General features: G+C 31.3%; 1 protein-coding gene, 1 long non-coding RNA gene and 1 other non-coding gene across 3 annotated transcripts; 1 reads left to right on the top strand and 2 right to left on the bottom strand.

Moving 5' to 3' along the window:
* Nucleotides 1-36: 36 nt before the first annotated feature.
* Nucleotides 37-108, bottom strand: TRNAG-UCC (transfer RNA glycine (anticodon UCC)). The gene has a single exon. It is a non-coding gene; the product is annotated as a tRNA-Gly (tRNA).
* Nucleotides 109-11,924: 11,816 nt separating this feature from the next.
* On the top strand, nucleotides 11,925-12,596 carry LOC149386539 (B-cell lymphoma 6 protein). The gene has a single exon (XM_089627082.1). The coding sequence runs from the start codon at nucleotides 12,072-12,074 to the stop codon at nucleotides 12,393-12,395; it is 324 nt and encodes a 107-aa protein (XP_089483208.1). The 5' UTR covers nucleotides 11,925-12,071; the 3' UTR covers nucleotides 12,396-12,596.
* Nucleotides 12,597-15,589: 2,993 nt separating this feature from the next.
* Nucleotides 15,590-16,460, bottom strand: LOC149386538 (uncharacterized). The gene is made up of 3 exons (XR_016301134.1): nucleotides 16,356-16,460; nucleotides 16,162-16,260; nucleotides 15,590-15,765 (listed from the first exon to the last, which is right to left on the bottom strand). It is a non-coding gene; the product is annotated as an uncharacterized LOC149386538 (long non-coding RNA).
* Between the last annotated feature and the right edge of the window lie 2,831 nt (nucleotides 16,461-19,291).

The following is a 19,291-nucleotide window of genomic DNA, read 5'->3' as shown; positions in this document are numbered from 1 at the left end:
ATCTAAATAAAATTAAAATTTAAGCCTTGTGGTAATTGCGTCTGCCGGGAGTCGAACCCGGGTCTATTGCTTGGAAGGCAATTATCCTAACCGTTGGACTACAGACGCTGTTTGAGCTAATTATAGAATTGTAGAAAAATACAATAGAGCAGAGAATTCCGGATTAAAGAAAAGAGAACTCTTATACGATTTGTAGCTGAAAAACTAGACATAAATATTCGAATATAATTTTTCACATTAGTCACTTTAAAGTTTAAGCCCCGTAAAATGTTATTATCTTTCCGTAACATGACTTAACATTTACATCATGCCACGAGAAAAAAAAATTAGGAATCGACTAAACTAGACATAACTAAGATAATAGGTCGAAAAATATAATCTTCAGAAAATGGTGGTACAAGTATTCAATAGTTTTGGGTTATAAGCAGGGGCGGAGCTACGTGGGGACCAGCGGGTGCACGGGTCCCCACTGGCTCGGGACAAAAAAAAAATTAATAGGCTTAATTATAATTATTAAAAAAATTAAATAATGCATATTAATAAATATAATAGGTACACTAATAATATTACAAAGCTGTCGCAGCTCAAATGGTCAAGGTTTAAGGGAAATGTAGGTAGTGTCCGAAGTTCGAATCCCAGGTTGGACGAAAATTTTCTTTTTATTTTTTCTAATACAAACATCAGCGTTTTTAAGAGAAAACTCCAAAAAAAATATTGATTAACAAGTCTTCTTTCATCTTTAATGTTAAAAAAAACTCCAAATAGCAATCATACACTTTTTTTTCTTCTAGTTTCTCATTTCAACTCTTCTCATTTCTTGTTTATCATTAACAAGGTAAATGTTTAATATATGATTCATATGTGCATTGCTCATTTTGTATTGATGACGTACGTAGAAGGTATAAGCTAAAAGGTCATTGCCAACCACACAATCATGATTTTTCAAAAACTCTTTTTGGAACGAAACCTAGAAAATTCAACCCATCAAGATTTCAAGACTATCCTACTTGGTTGGAGTATAGCATAGCAAGATTTCAGGATTCTGGAATGCATCTCGTGAAGACCAAGTTACGCAATCGTATTGGAGATCAGTTGTTGAACGACAGTTTAATTATTTATGTTGAGAAATAAATTTTTTATTGTATTGATAATGAAGTCATTATAGATCGTTTTGATAAATTAAAAACCCGTCGTGGAAATATGTACTAATTTTATCGAATTGGATATTATTATTATATATTATGTATCTTTAATTTTGTTTATTTTTTTTTTTGTCCCCCCTTAATTCAATTCCTAGCTCCGCCACTGGTTATAAGTTTATAACATTTAAGTATCCATTCTTTAACCAGAAATCCTCAATCGAACTAACTCCAGCGGATCGCTCTTTCCTTGCTCGCCGCCTCAAGCGTGATTCTCCGCAAGAGATTCGAGATTCGAAAGTACTACGGCGGCGATGGTGACCGGCGCTCGTCATTACAGTCTTTGCCTTGTCAAAGAACGCTCGGCTAGGGTTTAGAACCACCATCAACATCGTGTGATTCCCATGAGTTATTACTGTCAGTGAGTCTGACTTTTAGGGTTTTTTTTTTCAGATTTACTCTGATGTGGGCATGAAGATCAAAGACTTTGTCAAAATAAAAATTACCGATAATTTTTTTTTAATTGAACATAATTTAAATTATTTTTTATTTGTAAACAAATATATGTATTAGTTAGAACATAAACCAGGCACAATTGCTCCGGGTTTATGAGAGAAGAAGAAATGAGAAAAATGTAGGCTTGAAATCCGAGAGAGAGAGAGTTTTAAAAAAATTAAAAATTAAAAATAATAAAATTATTTATTTAATGTTTTAATTTTGTCAAAATTCTGACACGTGTATTACCATCAAATTTAACAAAGAAGTTTGTAACAGATAACAAAATCATGACATTTGATATTTTTTCCACACTTTTAAAAAATAAGTACTTAAATGTTACAACTCGAAAGTATTTAATATTTTTGTTGCCATTTTCTCTATAATCTTTATGTAATTTATGATCATCAAGAAATTCGGGAAGATAGAGAAAACCACAAGTATGTACTTTTCAAATAATTTGGGCTGAGCTCCATTATTGGGCCTTGTGAACGAGAGGACCATGTTGGTTGCTCTCTACTCTAAAGAGAATGACAAAATTACACTGATTAATCGTAATAGCTAAGATTTAAGAATTTTTTGCTTTTATGGGCTCCAAAGGAAGGAAGAGCTAAACGTTTGCCTATTATTAATTCCATTGTAACCACAAATTAATAGAGAAATCCTGTTATTTATATCATTTTTCTATTCAAACATATCATTCTTAACATAAATTTAAAATATTAAAATACATTATGTAAGATAAAGTAGAAAATGTAGTTGTAACGAGTAACCCAAAAGTGACTAGTTACAATAAATTTTAGCCATATTAATTGAAATCTGGCTAAAATATAACTACTGTGGTTGAAATTAATTACGCCTAACGACTTTAAATATATAATTTTAAACATACCTACTCAACCTTGAAATTTTTAAGTTTTTGAGTTTTGATTAAACTTATAAAAAGTTTCGCTTGATTATTTGCGGAACTTAAATACATTGACAAACTCGACCGAGCTTAAAAACTACATGTCTACCACTAAACAACAATATAATCGATTGAATGAATTTAAAAATAGTATAAATAAAAAAAAATTGATACTAGTTGATTCACCCGACAAGTCTTTATGTACTAAATTAATACGTATATTTATTTCAAAAAAATATTGCCCAAGTATATGAAGAAAGGTTCAAATAAGATGTTATAGTATGTAATATAGAATCAGAATGTGTTTCTGTTCGAACTTTAATTGATGAAGCATGTGTGGCGGGAGTAGATAGTGTAGTAGTAGTACTACTTCGTCAAACTAAAGCAAAAGAGCTTTCGGCGATAAATATTGTCGTAAGACAGATTCCTAAAGTGTTGACATGAACTAATAATTCAATAACCTTTTGCTCACTTTTTTCCCTACATTGTCTTCTTCGTCACTCTATCTATTTTATGCCGACATACTATTACATATTCAACGCAACGCCTATGCAACGTACGTATGCGCTTATCTATTTAGTATATACATGGATGTATTCTTATTTATATAGGTTTTATGTTTTTTTATTATAGTTGAACGTTTCTTTTGCATAGATATGGACGACATTGTGTAGCAGTGTAGGGAATAGGAAGTTTTTGTGTCACCCTTTGAACTTGACGTATGTTGGGAAATACTTTTCGAATGGCCTAGTTATAATATTTTAAAATACAATAAATGATAATATGGTGATAGTTTAAGAAACATCGTGTATACTTAATGCAACCATGAAGATATAGTTTATTGCGGGACTTTCGATAATTAATTATTTGGTCTTTTAATTTCATCTCTTGGGATATATTCTTGGGCAACTTATATACATATAACGACTACTAAGACGAGCAATGCCCACAAGACTCGGCTTCGGCGAACTAGAACTCGAGCGTCAGAAGCTACTGCCGAACTACAAAGACAAAAACAATTTCGAAGAGAGGGAGAGAGGATGCGATTTGAGGTGTGTTCGAATGAGAACTCGGGCGTTGCTTTTATAGGCACAATCCTAAACGGTTTTGAACAAGAAAACGTTCCAGAATAAAGGCACTTGAATGCACTTAATGCTTGTCGGTTATGAACGTGAGCAGCCTTGAAAGCTCGCTCAAACCATGCATAACGTCTCCATTAAAGGCACCGGTTACATGCACTTAACTCATGCAAAACCGTAACCTTTACTACCAATTAAATTAACATTAAAAAAAATTAACATTTTTCCATGAAAATTTACAAAAGCTACTCTTGCTCCATCCCCTGGCCCATATATCAAAAGCTCAAAGGTGGAGCAGTGCCAATATTGTAGACTTAGAGAGGTTCCGAATTCCCCTCAAATATCATTTTTTATATTTTTTTAATTTTCCATGAAAAAGTTTCAGATAGACCCCAGAGAAAACAAAATTACATCGAACCCCTCTCATTAATATTCTCATCCATCTCCATCCCTGCCTCAATATAAAATAATAATTTGGATGCTCTGCCTCTGCTATTGAAGTAATACATGACCACGTCTTGTTTAAACTTTAAAATTGAGACGCATAATTATAATATATGACTATAACTGAAATTATACAAGGTCAAACACTCTAACTCGTTAATCACCGCCAAGTAGATATTTTATTTTATTGCATTAAAGTAATGAAAATGATTGAATGATGTTGAAGAAGCGCATAATTTCCTTGTACTTGAAATAATGGCAAAAATTTTTTTTAATAATAATAAACAAATCACCGGTTCGTGAATTTCACTGGTTTGCTTAATAAATTAAGTTAAAGGCTAACAGACCTCCAGCTGTAGGAAAAGAAGAAAAAAGTCTTTATGCACACGTCCACATATATTATATGGATAGAGCATCCATGTATGTATCCTATCATAATGTATGTAATGTAAATAATTTGACATTTTTAGTGCCAGAGAGACTCGTACTTATTAACCAAGATTCCTTTCTCCCAATAATATGTTCTTAATAATACCAAACTATCATTATATCCGTAAGTCATGCGTTAATATTGAACCATCTTGAGCAAATTATATATATAACAAAAAAATATCAAGCCGAAAATGAAACTAATCAATGTACGGACCGGCCAAAACTAAAATAACCGAAAAGGTATGATTAGTTATGCTTAACCACAATACAAAAACTAATAAAATAGTATGCGTAAGTAGATATATACGTGTGTTGGACTTTGACCAGTATGCCTCATAAAGCTTGGCATGGCATATATATTGCTGGCTTTGTTTTGTAAAAGCAAGAACAGAAACGATTTTAGCCTTTTTTTTTCCCACAGTTTTTTTTATCCCACTACTAGGGCTCAGTCTAACTTTCATATATTTCTCGCCGGATAACAAGGGAAAAACGACGTGCATTCTTTACTTTGAGGGACATGACATGTCATGCCATGCATATATATATATATATATATGCTAGAAAATTTGTCAATTTTGATAAGGCAAGGCAAATAACAATTCGAAAATAGGTTTTATAATATATGAACTTGCAATTATTTTGTCCTTACTAAACTAATCGTTAACTACAATTAAGATTTAAGATGTATAGTAAGGCTGATTTTTGCTGTTTAATTTGATTCATTTGTAGGTAGATTTTTTTTTCGCTCAAGTATGAGGTGGCTTAGCTTATTCGTGTTGCTTTTTAACACTTTACATGAGTATGCTAACGTAACGTGTACACATGCACAACACAAGCAAAGAAAATTGACCCAAAAAAAAAATCAATTAAAAAGATGATATTTACCAAGATGATATTTTCGGAAATTTCTTTAAAAAGTGTTATTTTTGGAATTTTCATTTAGTTCATGACCTTTTGTTCCTCAGATCACGTGGTGAGTTTTTATATGAGAGAGTGTCACTTCATAGTTTATACACAAGTGGTGAGTATGTACTAAAATAGTCGATTACATTTTTTCATGTCCGTTTATAGGTGTGTAGTACTACATGAGTTATTTTTGAAATTTTCTTTAAGAAGCGCTGTTTTTAGAATTTTTCGGTGGGGTTTGTACTACATAAGTTACTGTTGAAATTTTCTTCAAGTGTTATTTTTATAATTTTTTTAAGAAGTGTTATTTTTATAATTTGTCAGCGGCCCATGAACTGCTTGGTTATCTACGCATCTAGATGTTATATATGGTGATTTATGGAATATTATATTTATTTGTACTAGTATTTACTATGTACTGAAAGCATTAAAATTTTAAGTCTATAACTTTAAAGTATATATGGTGTACTACCAATATTTATATGACTACCCAACTTCTTTTTGAAATCATAGTATCTTCTTTAGTAATTACAAATGTGATTGTTTGTAATAAATTTTAGTCACATTTATATGACTACCCAACTTCTTTTTGAAATCATGGTATCTTCTTCAGTAATTACAAATGTGATTGTTTGTATTAAATTTTAGTCACATGTACTATAACCCACACTTTAACAACCTAATCGAGGACTATAGACGAGTGTCGCAGTCAAAGAGGTGGTAGAAAGTGAAAAATTCAATGAAAAATTCTAATTGACAACTGGTTTTGAACCTCTTTCTAATTAATGTTCCATTTGGTTCTATCTTGCGCGATTGACCCAACAAACGCGTGTGTGACGGCAGAACTTTATTTAGTTTTAGTTTTTTTGTTTATAAATAAGTTACGGCATAACTTTTGTTCCCATATCTCTGCTAATTAACCAAAAAAGAAAGAAAAAAAAAAAGTAGAGCACAAATTATTTATTTTCTGTCAATTAAATATATATAAATCCAATTAACTTTTGTTCGCAATCCATTGTCGTGTAGATATTATTGTAGTGGAGATCGTCAAAGTTCAAAACAAACCCACAAACCCTAGAATACAAGCAAAAGAATACTACACCTATATATTTTATTCCATATTATATATTAGATATACGATCTTGTTAACAAATCGTATTTAGATCTGCAAAATAAACAAATAAGACACGCGATTACGACACGCGAATCGTCACGTATGTAACTCATGTCATAAGCATATATATAGACAAATAAATAAGAAGAAAATAAAAAAAGTCGTACAAATATGGCTTAATAAAACATTGACTGCCTAGTAGTGAGAAGTAGGAGGATGTCTCTATCTATTATATACGATCGATCGATCTGAAAGTGTGATCCAAAAAGGTCAAACAATTAAAATCTTTCAAAGAAAGTAGTGATTGCGAGTTTACCACCGACAGTAACGCAAAGAAATAAATCAAAAACGAATGAACATACCAATGTACAACACGTACTGGTTTAGACAATAAGCCTCCTAAAAATTATAAAGACAAACGAAACGAAAACCCTTAGCGAAAACGACTCTCCAAACTCTTGCCATGTTATCTCAATCTCAATAATGTAACCATTTTGTGAAGATTTTATTTTCTATCTACGCAATATTTTGAGAATTCTTTGATACTATTCATGGAATAATTAGTCACATATTTTTCTTGATGTTTACTTCTATGATTTGTAATTTTTGACTCTCTAGTACTTATGGTTAACTTGTCATCTACTTTTGGTTAGAGAATGCTATGCCCAGTGCAGTGTACGGTTGTTTTTTTTATATGGGCATTTTAGTAATTTAATTTATTATTTCATTCTAATAAAAATTAATTCAATTTAATTTTTAATTATTTAATAATTTTCATACTTACTTAATTGGTTTTTGCCAATGCATATCTTTCAATATGAATCTGAGAGATTCAAAGTATTATAATATTGTATCAAACTCTATGATTGTAAAATACTAAATCAGTAAAATAGTTCTAAAAAATAAAAGCTAGACGACCTAATATATGTATCAAACTCTAAGATTGTAAAATAGCTAAGATTGTAAGATTTTATTTTCTATCGAAGCAATACTTTTTGAATTCTTCGATATTATATTCAACTAGCTATTTTAGCAATATATTTCTTGATATTTACTTCTACGATTTTTAATTTTTTTTTATTTGTAAGTACATATTTGTTTAACTTTCTATCTGCTCTATCGCTCTGCAACGACGCTTAAATTATTATTAGGGATTTTACTCATGAGTAAACTCACGTACCCGCAAGAGTAAAACCTTACCCGTACCCAAATAAATAAGTAATGAGTAAGGTTCGGGTATCACTCATTAAAAATTATATGAGTATGAATAGTATGATTTTTAAGTACTCTATTCATGACCCTACTCATACCCTACGCGTTTAAAATTATTAATATATTTATGAATTTTAAGCAAATTTTAGTGTACGTATTTATTAATTTAAATATTTTTTATATTTTTATTTAAGTATTTTATAAGATTCGTTTATTTTTTTATTAATAAATCTAATATGAAATGGGTAAAAAAATACTCATGAGTTACCATGTATTCTCTAGGGTGTCACTCAGACCCATTAAAAATATATATATATATATATATATATATATGATATGATTTTTTAAAAAAAAATCGTGGATAGAGTCTGACTTTGCAGGATTTTATCCAAACTCTACCCCTTATTATCCCTAATTATATGACAGTTCTTTCATGATCGATAGCAAACTAATTCTTTGGAGGATTGGATATTTACTCCCGCTAGGAAGAGCAACATCATTTTTTCAGATCACCTGCAACTAGATGAACAAGAAAGTATACAAGTTGGTTTTAATATACCGATATAAACATTCAATATTGGAGGTTTGATTTTTGAATGGTTTGTTTGTATTTTTAAGGTATTCCAATTTTTGGGATTTTTTAATTAATTAAGAAATACAGACAGAGTGGTATGTATGTCATTAATTGTGTGTTGTCGAGTATTTTTGTAAATTATTTTTTTTGGTACTAACATTTTAATGAAGATTACTAGGGAAGGAGATAGAGAAGCTCAACATGGAGCTAATTTGAAAAATAAAAAGTTTAAAAAATGGTTAATTTTGTAAATTTTTAAGATAAAAAATATAATTTTTTTCAAAAATGAGCCAAAAATGCTCCCGAAGACTACTATATAATTTTTTTTAATTTGTTTATAATAATTATGCTTATGCTGTTATATAAATCAAACGTCGGCTATCTTATAAATTTTGTGTTTCTATTCTCGTGATTAACTAGTACCCTTTATAAAAGTGGTTAACTAAATGGAAAAAAGAATGTGCTAATTAAAGTCTCAAAACATTACAAATTCAAGTGGCGAATAATATAAATAAAGCTTATGCCAATTTTTTTTTGTATCTATTATCGTCATATTTAATTAAATAAATTTATTTTTAATAGGGACCAATAAGGATTCTATACTTCAGGTTCACGGCTTTTGACTTTTTTGAACTGTTAGGTGAGTTTATTACTTTATTTAACTACCTTTAGGCTGAGCTTGGATATCGGCTGAAATCTTCACGACGATTTTAATCTTATATTTTTTATTCTATAGTTGTGAATGTAATGTATAGCTTGGGTGTTACGGACTTTAGGCTGGTCATGTGTATAGTGGCAGAGAATGTCTCTCGACTGTTTGATGAATTTAAAAAAAAATTATTGGTGTCATGTGCGTATACAAAATATATATATATATATATATATATATATATATATATATATATATATATTAGTCAACTTAAATATTTGATATTACTAAATAATCAACGTTTGATAAATCTTAAGTAAAATTACTTAAAAGTTATCGTATGTTGGCTTTTAACAATATCAAATATTTAAATTGACTATTTTCCTAATTTTCTGATATATATATATATATATATATATATATATATATATATATATATATATATATATATATACTGTCTCAAGTTTTCTGCTGTATGTTTATTAATAACAAAACCCTATTAATAATGAGATTCCATATATTTATTACCTTATTAATGTTTGCTTTACATGCATTGTCTCAATTTCAATGCCTTCTTCAAACTCATGTGGACTGGTGGGCAGTTTCTCATCCATTTGTTTAAGACCGTTGAGTTTACATTAGTTTCTTGTGATACTTTAATTAAATGCCACTTAATTCTGTTCTTAATTGATTTGTACAACTGAAATTCCTTTCTTTTTATTCTAAATGAAGCGTACAAGATGCGTGTGTATTATATAAATTAAAGTACTTTTTAGAGTTTGGTGGCCCTGATTACTAGTTTTGGCTAAAAAAAATACCCGAGATACTTTTATGAAAAAGAATTAATTAGTTATAATATTGTGTATAGTCAAAGGAATAATAAGGTTGCTCGCTGATACAGCTATAATATTCTTGCGGATTAGTAACTTTGCATATTCATGTTTTCCCTTCTTTTTTAGAGCTCATTTTTTTATTATAGTTTTCCGTGTCATATCTACATGGTTTTATTGGTGTATATATATATATATATATATATAATTTTATGCACAAGTTCGTGCGCGTAGTATTTTTTTTAAATGCTTCCACTTATCATAATCAATTAATAGCAAATACGGACTAATTATCATCTGGATATATTAAGCTTGAAATTTCTTTTACGGTGTAACGTTACAACAAAGTATTCTCATTTCTTAGATATGAAGAAACAAATAAATTATTTTAAGATAAACATAATGCATATATACATATAAATTACATCATGTAAGAAATCACGGTCTACTCCATAAGACGATGACATACATTCTAATAAATCAAATATTGTTTTTACCATTTAAAAGAAAAGGCTGCAGTTTGTATATTGAACGGAATTGTGCAGCACCCATAAATTCAACCACGATTAACTTTAATATCACTAGAAATTGGAAAATTCATTTACTAATTAACGATAATGATGTTCGTTTGACCAAATAAATAACAAAAATAAGGTGTTATTGGGTAAAATATCGATCCACGTAGGGAGAAGATATTTTATAAGAAATTAATGACAAATTAAGTAATCGGCACGGTCAGATTTTCATTTATTGGCGGGTTGGGGACAGTTCGACCTCAAATCATATCGAAGTCCCATACACCCTCGACATTCACCGCAATATGTCTAAGTTGTGATTTTGAATCCCGCTCGTGAATTAAATTAAGAAAATAGTTCGTTGAGTTTCATAGGTTGATACATATGTCTAAGTTGGTAAGGATGTTCGTCATTTTATGTGTGAGATCTTATACTATTTTCGCGATGATTGTATGCAGTCCAAGGATACAAATTGACGAAGATGATCGAGAAAATACATTTGGATGTGGGCCAAGTCAATGGGGGTATTTACTCTTTTGGAATCTTGCGAATGAAGCTCGAGAATCCTTAATTAACAGGCAATCCTAAGTTGCACAAGGCACTTTTTTACAATGTTTGATTGTCGCTCGAGATCTTTTGAGCGGACTGTAGACCTTTGATACGGCTTTCACTTGTTGCATGATAAACGGGTCCACCACACTATCTTTCATCGTGAGGATGGGCCTAGGCTAGTATAGTGGCTTCTCGCGTGTCTAAGGGTTCGCTTTGCCACCTTGCATTGCTTTTATCTAGGAACTTCAATTGAACGTCGATCTATTTTTTTCAGTGGCTATTTTGTCCTAGTTACGGCTTGAACTCAAGTCTTTAAACTGGTCAACGTAGAAATATTTCACCACTTCACTTACCTTACTTGGTAAAAAATATTTCCATCAATAATGATTTCGATGACATAATAATTTCTATTTTTTTCAAAATTAATTCTTTGGATCCCACTATATATTTCCTTAACTATAAATTATACATAAGTTCATTGCTATTAGTTATTTCACTGACTTCTTTTAACATTTTAGTCAAAATTTCATTTTCTGTAAAAATTAACTCACCAAAGTAAATTAAATTAACGAAATAGTTAATTTAATCAACTCTTAAGAATAGTGCTAATGAGAGAGGATAAAGCAATAATGGAATATATACATACATATATACAAAAGTGCTAATGAGTATATGGGAAGAGTGTTCGAAATTCTCGGGGCAAATTAGTATATTCTTCATATGTCTATACAATATATTACCCATTACATATAGATATATATATATATATATATATATATATATATATATATATATATATCACATTAAAAATGTATATGAAACGAGAAATATGGCCGGCGGGGGCAAGCCAGTCTCCTTGGACTTGATTTCTAAAAATTTACCAAACTTAATTCCACGTGGCCGTCTGTCATACGACACGTAGGTCCTAAATCATCGCAACGCTAAAACCTCTTATAACATATTCCCAAATTTATTTCTCTGTCTCTCTCTCTCTCCAAAAGCTTTCTTTCCTTGACTTGGCCACTCCTCTCTCTCTCTCACACACAGACATTTACGTGTATAAATATACAAAGCCAACCCCTCAAATGAAAAAACTTAATATACCAACACATTCAAGTTCAACCACAAATCAAAATACCATCTCTCTCTCTCTCTCTCTCTCTCTCTCTCTCTCTCTCTCTCACTGATCACTATACCAACGCAACAAAATTTCGCTGAATCACATGGCTCGCCTAATAAGCGTCTTTGCAATGGTCACCGTTCTCTGGGCAATCGCGTGCGTCTCAAACTCCTCCGAAGCAAGAAAGTTGTTGGTGGCCAAGAACACGACTGGTCATCATCAACAGGATTATCAAACTCACCATCTCCGTGATGGTGACGTGGCGGTGGCGTCATCGTCTTTGTTCCTAACGGCCCTTCCGAAGGGCACAGTGCCTACGTCAGCGCCGAGCAGAAAAGGCAACTCCGTGGGGCCCACAAACACCCGCCACCTCATCACCGTCGAGCGAGATCTCCGGTCTGTCCCCAGCCCCGGCATGGGTCACTAGCAACAAGGCTTTGCTAATTATTATTTCTTCATTATATTTCTCTATAGTAACCCAAATTTTGATTTTTTTTTTTTATATTCTTTTTCTTTATTTATTATTATTACTTATTCTTCTTCTTTCATTTTGAAGGGGACATACATATGAGAAATTTAGGCAATTTTAAGAGTATTGAAATGAAATGTATATACAGAGACAGCACAGTTACAGACTTACAGTACAGGCTTTGAATTGCTACTTAATTATTTGAATCGGTTCAATATTTTTTTTCTTTTTTTAATATGACTTACTATTCGATCTGTAACATATTCTATTCATTGAATCCATTGAATTCAGAGTTTTCCTTTCCTTAATTTCTTTATTTACAAGGAAATGTGTAAGTGTGGTATAACACTATAACTTAATATACATTGTTATTCAAATCAAAATAAATAATTAAATGCGGAAATACTATAGTCATTTATCAATTATCACCGTCATTTTCTTAGGGTTGTTTTTTTCTGGCTTCCATTTTGACACGAAAGTCAACACTTGTATATGTCTACAGCATAGTCTTAAAAGAATAAATATCCACAACTTCCAAATATAACTGTTATTCCATATTAAAAACTACAATTTCAAACGGGTCATGAGTAAATAAAATTCCTTATGTACAGCACATGTCAACGGTGTGCCAAATAATTCTATTTTTATACATACTATATGAAAAACGCACAAAATTAAAAGGAAAAGAAAATTTGTTTGAAAAAAAAAACGCGTTTTAGGAGACACATCATATCCACTTCCGGACCATGACATAGCAAACCAATTGCCGGTGTGGGTTTCTTATAGAAATCTCCTATTAATAGATATACTATTGATCAAATACATGTGCAGTATGTGTGTATGTATTATATGACCATTTACCATCTGTACTCGTAATTTTACAAATAGTAACCACAGATTAATTGTATTTGGAAATGTACATTTTCAATTCGAATCGAATTCAAAATTGATCATAATATAGCCATGTTTTGCGTACATGCATTTTAAATAGCCATCAATGTTGACTAGGGATAAATATACTCGAGTGCTTGAAGTATCGTGTGCACATACGTATGTAGGATATCTTTGTTTCTTAATTCCCCCAAGCTAGTACTTAAGTCTGAAAATTGCAATATATTGGGCCCTCTTTACATTCTAAGTATCCAATATCATGACGTTTATTGACGGGAAATGGCCACATCTAGTAGTCATTTTATTGTTTTGGACCAAAATATTGAGTTCATTGTTTTTGGACACTTTTAGTAGTGAGTTTAGGAGAGATAAACAATTCATACCCGGTTTGTCCTTTAATTTTTATTTTTGTTCATTCAAGACTTTTTCTATTTCGTTATGAATTTGAACCCTTTGCTTCTCTCAATACCTCACACATCTTCAGCATCTTCCTCTCGTCCTCGAACTCGCTCCTCATTCCTACCATTTCGCGCGCCAAGCCATCGCACGCGTACTCCGCCGATTTCCTTCGTAAGCTTCCTTCGTGCTATGTGCTCGATGTCGAGCTCGACGTGGAGATCGGCGATTTGGGCCTGGGTTGAGTCGAGCTCAGAGGCATCCATGGTCGTGGGTCCGAAGAATTCGAGCTCCCATCTCCCAAGCTCCGATCCGAGAACGATCTCGACGGAGCCCTAAAACCCTCCGTCCCCGCCGGAAGACTCGCTGCGTGCAACAACTCGAAGCTCTTCGAGAAAGCACCCCAACTGTTCGACGAAATTCCCAAGAGGCTTGAGTTTTCTCCGGGCGACATGTTATATCAAGAAGAGAAATTTCAATGCTATTTTTCGTTTCCACTTTCAAAGGTATTCCTCTTTATTAATCTTTTTTATTATTGTTTTTGAACTCTATTGATGACTATTCGTAGCATGACCATCAAAGAAAATGCTGATATACTTCATGACTTGTTATTAATTTTTTTTTTTGGGAATTTCGTTATAGTTGGAGATTTTCAAGTCTGGAGACGCTGAACATGAATGGGCTATGGAATGTCCTTTGCTGGAAAATGATGAGCTCAAGAAGCAGATCAGTGAACGGCTATTTTAATTAAAAAATTACTCATGTTGTATGCAGTTATATACATAAAATCAACTATTTTAATTTCGTTTATTTCTCTACTGATCTTATGGAAAAGTGTAAGCCTGCATATAGCTTACTATCTTGCTCTTGCCTACCTGTATGTCTACAATTACAATAATTGTAGACAGTTGTAGACAGTATATCTACAATTACACTTCATTGGTGTAATTGTAGATATACATTTCTACAAATATTCTCATTGTAAACATTTAATTTTTTTCATACATGATAATAACAAAATCATATATGCGTTTCTCCTATGCAAGAATGTCAGAAATATATATATTTTTGAAACACAGTGGTACATGGGTCGAACCCACAGTATTCGAAAGATTTCATATGATTTTGGAAATATCTGAAGAGCCACGGGAAGGGCATGAGGCAGTAAGGGAGAGGCTAGTTTCTCCAGGATTTAGATCAACTCCTAACACGGTTGAGTGTACGCCTTTGAATGTGTATTTAATATCTTTTTGGAACTTGGAGTGTATTTACTCTGTTTTGGAGTTTGAATGACGACTTATATGATAGAAGTATGTCTTTTTTACGTTTTGAATGCATTACATGATAGAAGTTGTTCAAATTATAGACTTCATTGTCTACCAGTTGTGGTGATTATAGAGATTTATGTCTACAATTGTTGTGATTGTAGACATTAAATGTCTACAATCAGTTCAAATTGTAGATATATATGTCTACAATGACTACAACTGTAGACATCACTGTACACATCTTTAGACACGGCCATAACAAAACAAAAACTACCAGTTGTGGTGATTGTAGACATTAATGTCTACAGTTGTTGTGATTGTATACATAAAATGTCAAATTGTAGATATATATGTCTACAATCACGACAACTGTAGACATCACTGTATACATCTTTAGACACGGCCAGAAAAAAAACAAAAACATACCAAAACCATATAGCCATAACAAAAAAAACCATACCAAAATAGATAGCACTGTTTAGGCATTCAAGCTTCAAATTGTCATACAAAGCCATACAAAAATATAAAACATAGTTTTAAAAGTAACTTCATAGTTTGAGATTGAGTTCATGTAAACATAAATCTAGTCCAAAGATGTCGGAAACTCGTCGTCATATCCGTAGCCGGTCGCAAGTTTCACCGCCCCATGACGGAATAAATCAATCGTGAGCTTCCGTCTAAACATGTTCATGAGAGATGCGTCTAAACCAGACATGTGTACGCCGTGGGTCAAGTACTCAACTGCCTTGATCACGAACATGCCACAATCCCCGCTGCAAATATATATGTTAGTATAGTATAAAAAAGAATATGAAATACACAAGAATTCTAGCGAAGAGCATTACAAGTTTACAATTATATGAACTGTAAATATAAATGACTACATTCACAAAACTTTTAGACATAAAAGTCAACAATTTCAGATATTGTAGATGTCGAAATTGTATGAAATTGTAGACATAAACATCTACAATTCTAGTGACTATAGCTTTATATGTCTACAATTACATCCTTATGGCCTATGACGTCTTCCAAACACAGAAAATATAGATCAAAGAATTCTACAATCACATACATAATCACCCAATATTGTTTACATAAATAATAACTCAAACTCACTCGGCATGATATCAAAAAGTTACCCAAACGCTCAAAGTGAAGAAATGTACCTCATTTATACTTGCTTTTCTCTTTCGGACCTTCAACTCGAATGGCGATGTCTCTTCTTCATCTGACGCCGGCGATTCAATCACTGGCTTCGTCATTTTCTGCGATTTAGGTTTTTAGGTTTCCGGAAAACCAATGGAGAAGAAAGAGGGCTTCGTAGATATATGAAAAAATTATGGAGAATGTAGAGATATACTTGAGAGAATGTTTTGTTGCTGTTGTTGTTGATTTCCCGACGATTTCGGAGACGTGGGTGTGATGGTTTTAGAGAGAGAAACCGTCGGAGGAGAGAGAGCGCAAATGTAGAAGAAAGTGAAACTCAATTTTTTAAAAAAAAAAAAAACCTGAACCGGCCAAAATTGTGGGTATTTTCAACATAAAAAAATCATACTAAAGGGCAAGATTGTATTTGCTCACATGAGCAACTACTAAAAGTGTCCAAAACAAGAAACTCAATATTTTGGTCCAAAATATTGAAATGACTACTAGATGTGGCCATTTCCCTTTATTGACGTGTTACTTTAGAATCCTTATGCGAGTCGTAAGAGTGTCTCGTGATGTACATTTTGTATTGAATTAATGCTTTTAGAGATAATTCTAATACGAAATGTACATTAAGAGTATCTCTAATTTTGTTCACTATTGCTTTTAATAAAAATTCCGAAAAGTTAATGCTTTTTATTAGATCTTATAAACGTCAGGCATTACTATTTTAGTTGTATTTTGTCCAAAATATTAATGTGTGAGAGTATCGCGATGCTTTAAGACAAATAAGATTAGTTACATTTACTGAAACAGTCACAAGTTATGAATCTATTAGCTAATAGCCACTATAAATGTTTCTTTTAAAAGAAATGAGTCAAATTTATAAAAATCTTCAAAATATTAGTATATTCTACTTCAACAAAATATGCTTTTTAGACGTGAAGAAATTAACTCACGTTTAAAAGCTCAAAACTGGTGTCTTTACATTAAATACACGCGAGTCGACTCGTAGTATATGTTTAAATTAAAGAGACGAGTTCTCGAGCTTATAATTTACTAGGAAAATAGTCAATTTAAACGTTTGACATTGCTAAATAGTCAACGTTTGATAAATCTTAGGTAAATTGTCACTTTCAAGCGTTAATCTTAAGTAAATTGTCGACGTTTGGTATATGAAAATGATTATTTATTTAAGATTTACGTCTGAAAGTGACTATTTACCTAAGATTTAACAAACGTTGGCTATTTAGCAATGTCAAACGTTTAATTTAACTATTTTTCTAATGGATCTTATAATTTAAACTAGTATTAGATTTAAGTTTTCACGTATTGCAAAATTAAGAAAAAAAAAGGGGGCAAATTACTTATCAATTTATTAAAATTTTAACTTGGATGCGAGACGCCTCTGACCTGATTTTAACATTCTCACATAAAGAAACAATTAGAGAATCTTCACTAAATAGTTTACGATTCAGGTTTCATATAAATGTTATTTGTAGTTCAAGCTCCAATACTCCTTTCTTTCAAAATAATTAAACAATTATCAAGTAGATTATTAATTAATCCCATAACACTAAACTAATTTAGTAATAAATTCTCAACTAAAATATATCAGACTCAATAAAGAATATAAAAACGCTCGATATTCTTTTTTCCGACACATGGAGTACCAGCAAAATATATCATGTAATAAAATCAACAACAATCAGTGTAAAACAAGTACGTAAGAGAGGCTTTATTTTCAAGCTTACGTGGTGATCGTATTGGTTTAATTTCAAATCGATTTTTTTTATAATAAAGGCAGCTAAAAGTATAAGCTAAAAAAAAATTAAAAAGGGATTAATTGTTATATAGTTTTGTTTTTCCCCTTACTCAAACGTTCTTTATATTTTGGAAGTTTAAAGGTTATCTTTTTTGTAATTTGTGCTTTAATAATCCATGCATATGATTATGTACGTATGATACTTGACATGATATATTAAAAAAAAAAAAAAAAAGCTCTATTAGATAATAAATATTTATTTTTAATTTTTATTAATTTTTTAAAAGTTGGGGCTGCACCCCATATGTCCTTTGTAGTTCCGCCCATTAAATTGTTAGACATAGATTTTTCGGAGGGATTAGATGAAATTTTCTTGTTTTAGGGGGACTTGAAATTAATTTTTCAATGTAAAATGAAGAAAAGAGAGAAAAAAAAAAAACAAAGAATTTATATTTGAGGAGGGGTCTGTGTATCAATGTATGCAGGCACGAAGTCAGTATTAATTCAAGGTGGGCTATAGCCGCCTTTCAATTTTTTTTTTTTTTTTTTTTTTTTTTCTACCTTCAAAATTTACAAATCAACCCCCTGACTTCGTCCGTGAGTGTATGTATATATAGTTCGAAACTTATATATTACTATATTAATCAGTGAATCACCTACACGATTATATAATTAAGTTATTAACTGTACCAATAATTAATACAGATCAATTCAACAAACCTGTTGACTTCCCCTCCTAAAAACAGAAGCTTACTTAAAATAATTCACTTTTAAGTACTGAAAAAAAAACCTGACACGAGAGATGTTACTAATTAATTAATTGATCGATCTTTGGTTTATTTTGACCTCCTGACCACGATATAACGAATCAGAATCTGTAACTACGTTCGTTTAACTCGGACAATAATCTGGGAGCAGCCCCTTTGAGATATACAACGAACATATTGCTTTTAATTATAAGTCAATGCTTGACTGTTTCAAACAATTAAGACCATGGTTAGCTTATTTTGGAGATTTTTATTAAAAATCTTACAACAATTTTTGTTCTCACACACACATATATTGAAAAAAAATTATGGACAAAAATTATAATATATGTTAATATACAAGAGTTTTCTTCTCCATAATTTCGATTTAATTTACGTGCAGTTTACAAGAAAAACCAACTTAATTAATTAATCAAGTATTGCTAATTTGCTATGATTCGTTGTACAAATACTGAATCACGAGTTTTTTAAACTCCTATTTCATGACACAAAGAGACCAACTGATTTTTAGATGTGAAGATATTAATAATTTTTACATAAAAATGTCAAATCGGAAGTGTATCACTCTACACTTATAATATTAAAGAAAAATTAAATAATACACATGTAAGTTGTAAC

This window comes from Urtica dioica, chromosome 9, assembly GCF_054948205.1.
Source record: "Urtica dioica subsp. dioica isolate 48M chromosome 9, U.dioica_male_clone48M_v1_H2, whole genome shotgun sequence".
Taxonomy (NCBI): domain Eukaryota; kingdom Viridiplantae; phylum Streptophyta; class Magnoliopsida; order Rosales; family Urticaceae; genus Urtica; species Urtica dioica.
This window is presented reverse-complemented; position numbering and strand designations above follow the sequence as displayed.

Excerpts from the sequence above, each read along its gene's own strand:
- LOC149386539 (XM_089627082.1), top strand. The coding sequence starts at position 12,072 with ATGGCTCGCCTAATAAGCGTCTTTGCAATGGTCACCGTTCTCTGGGCA.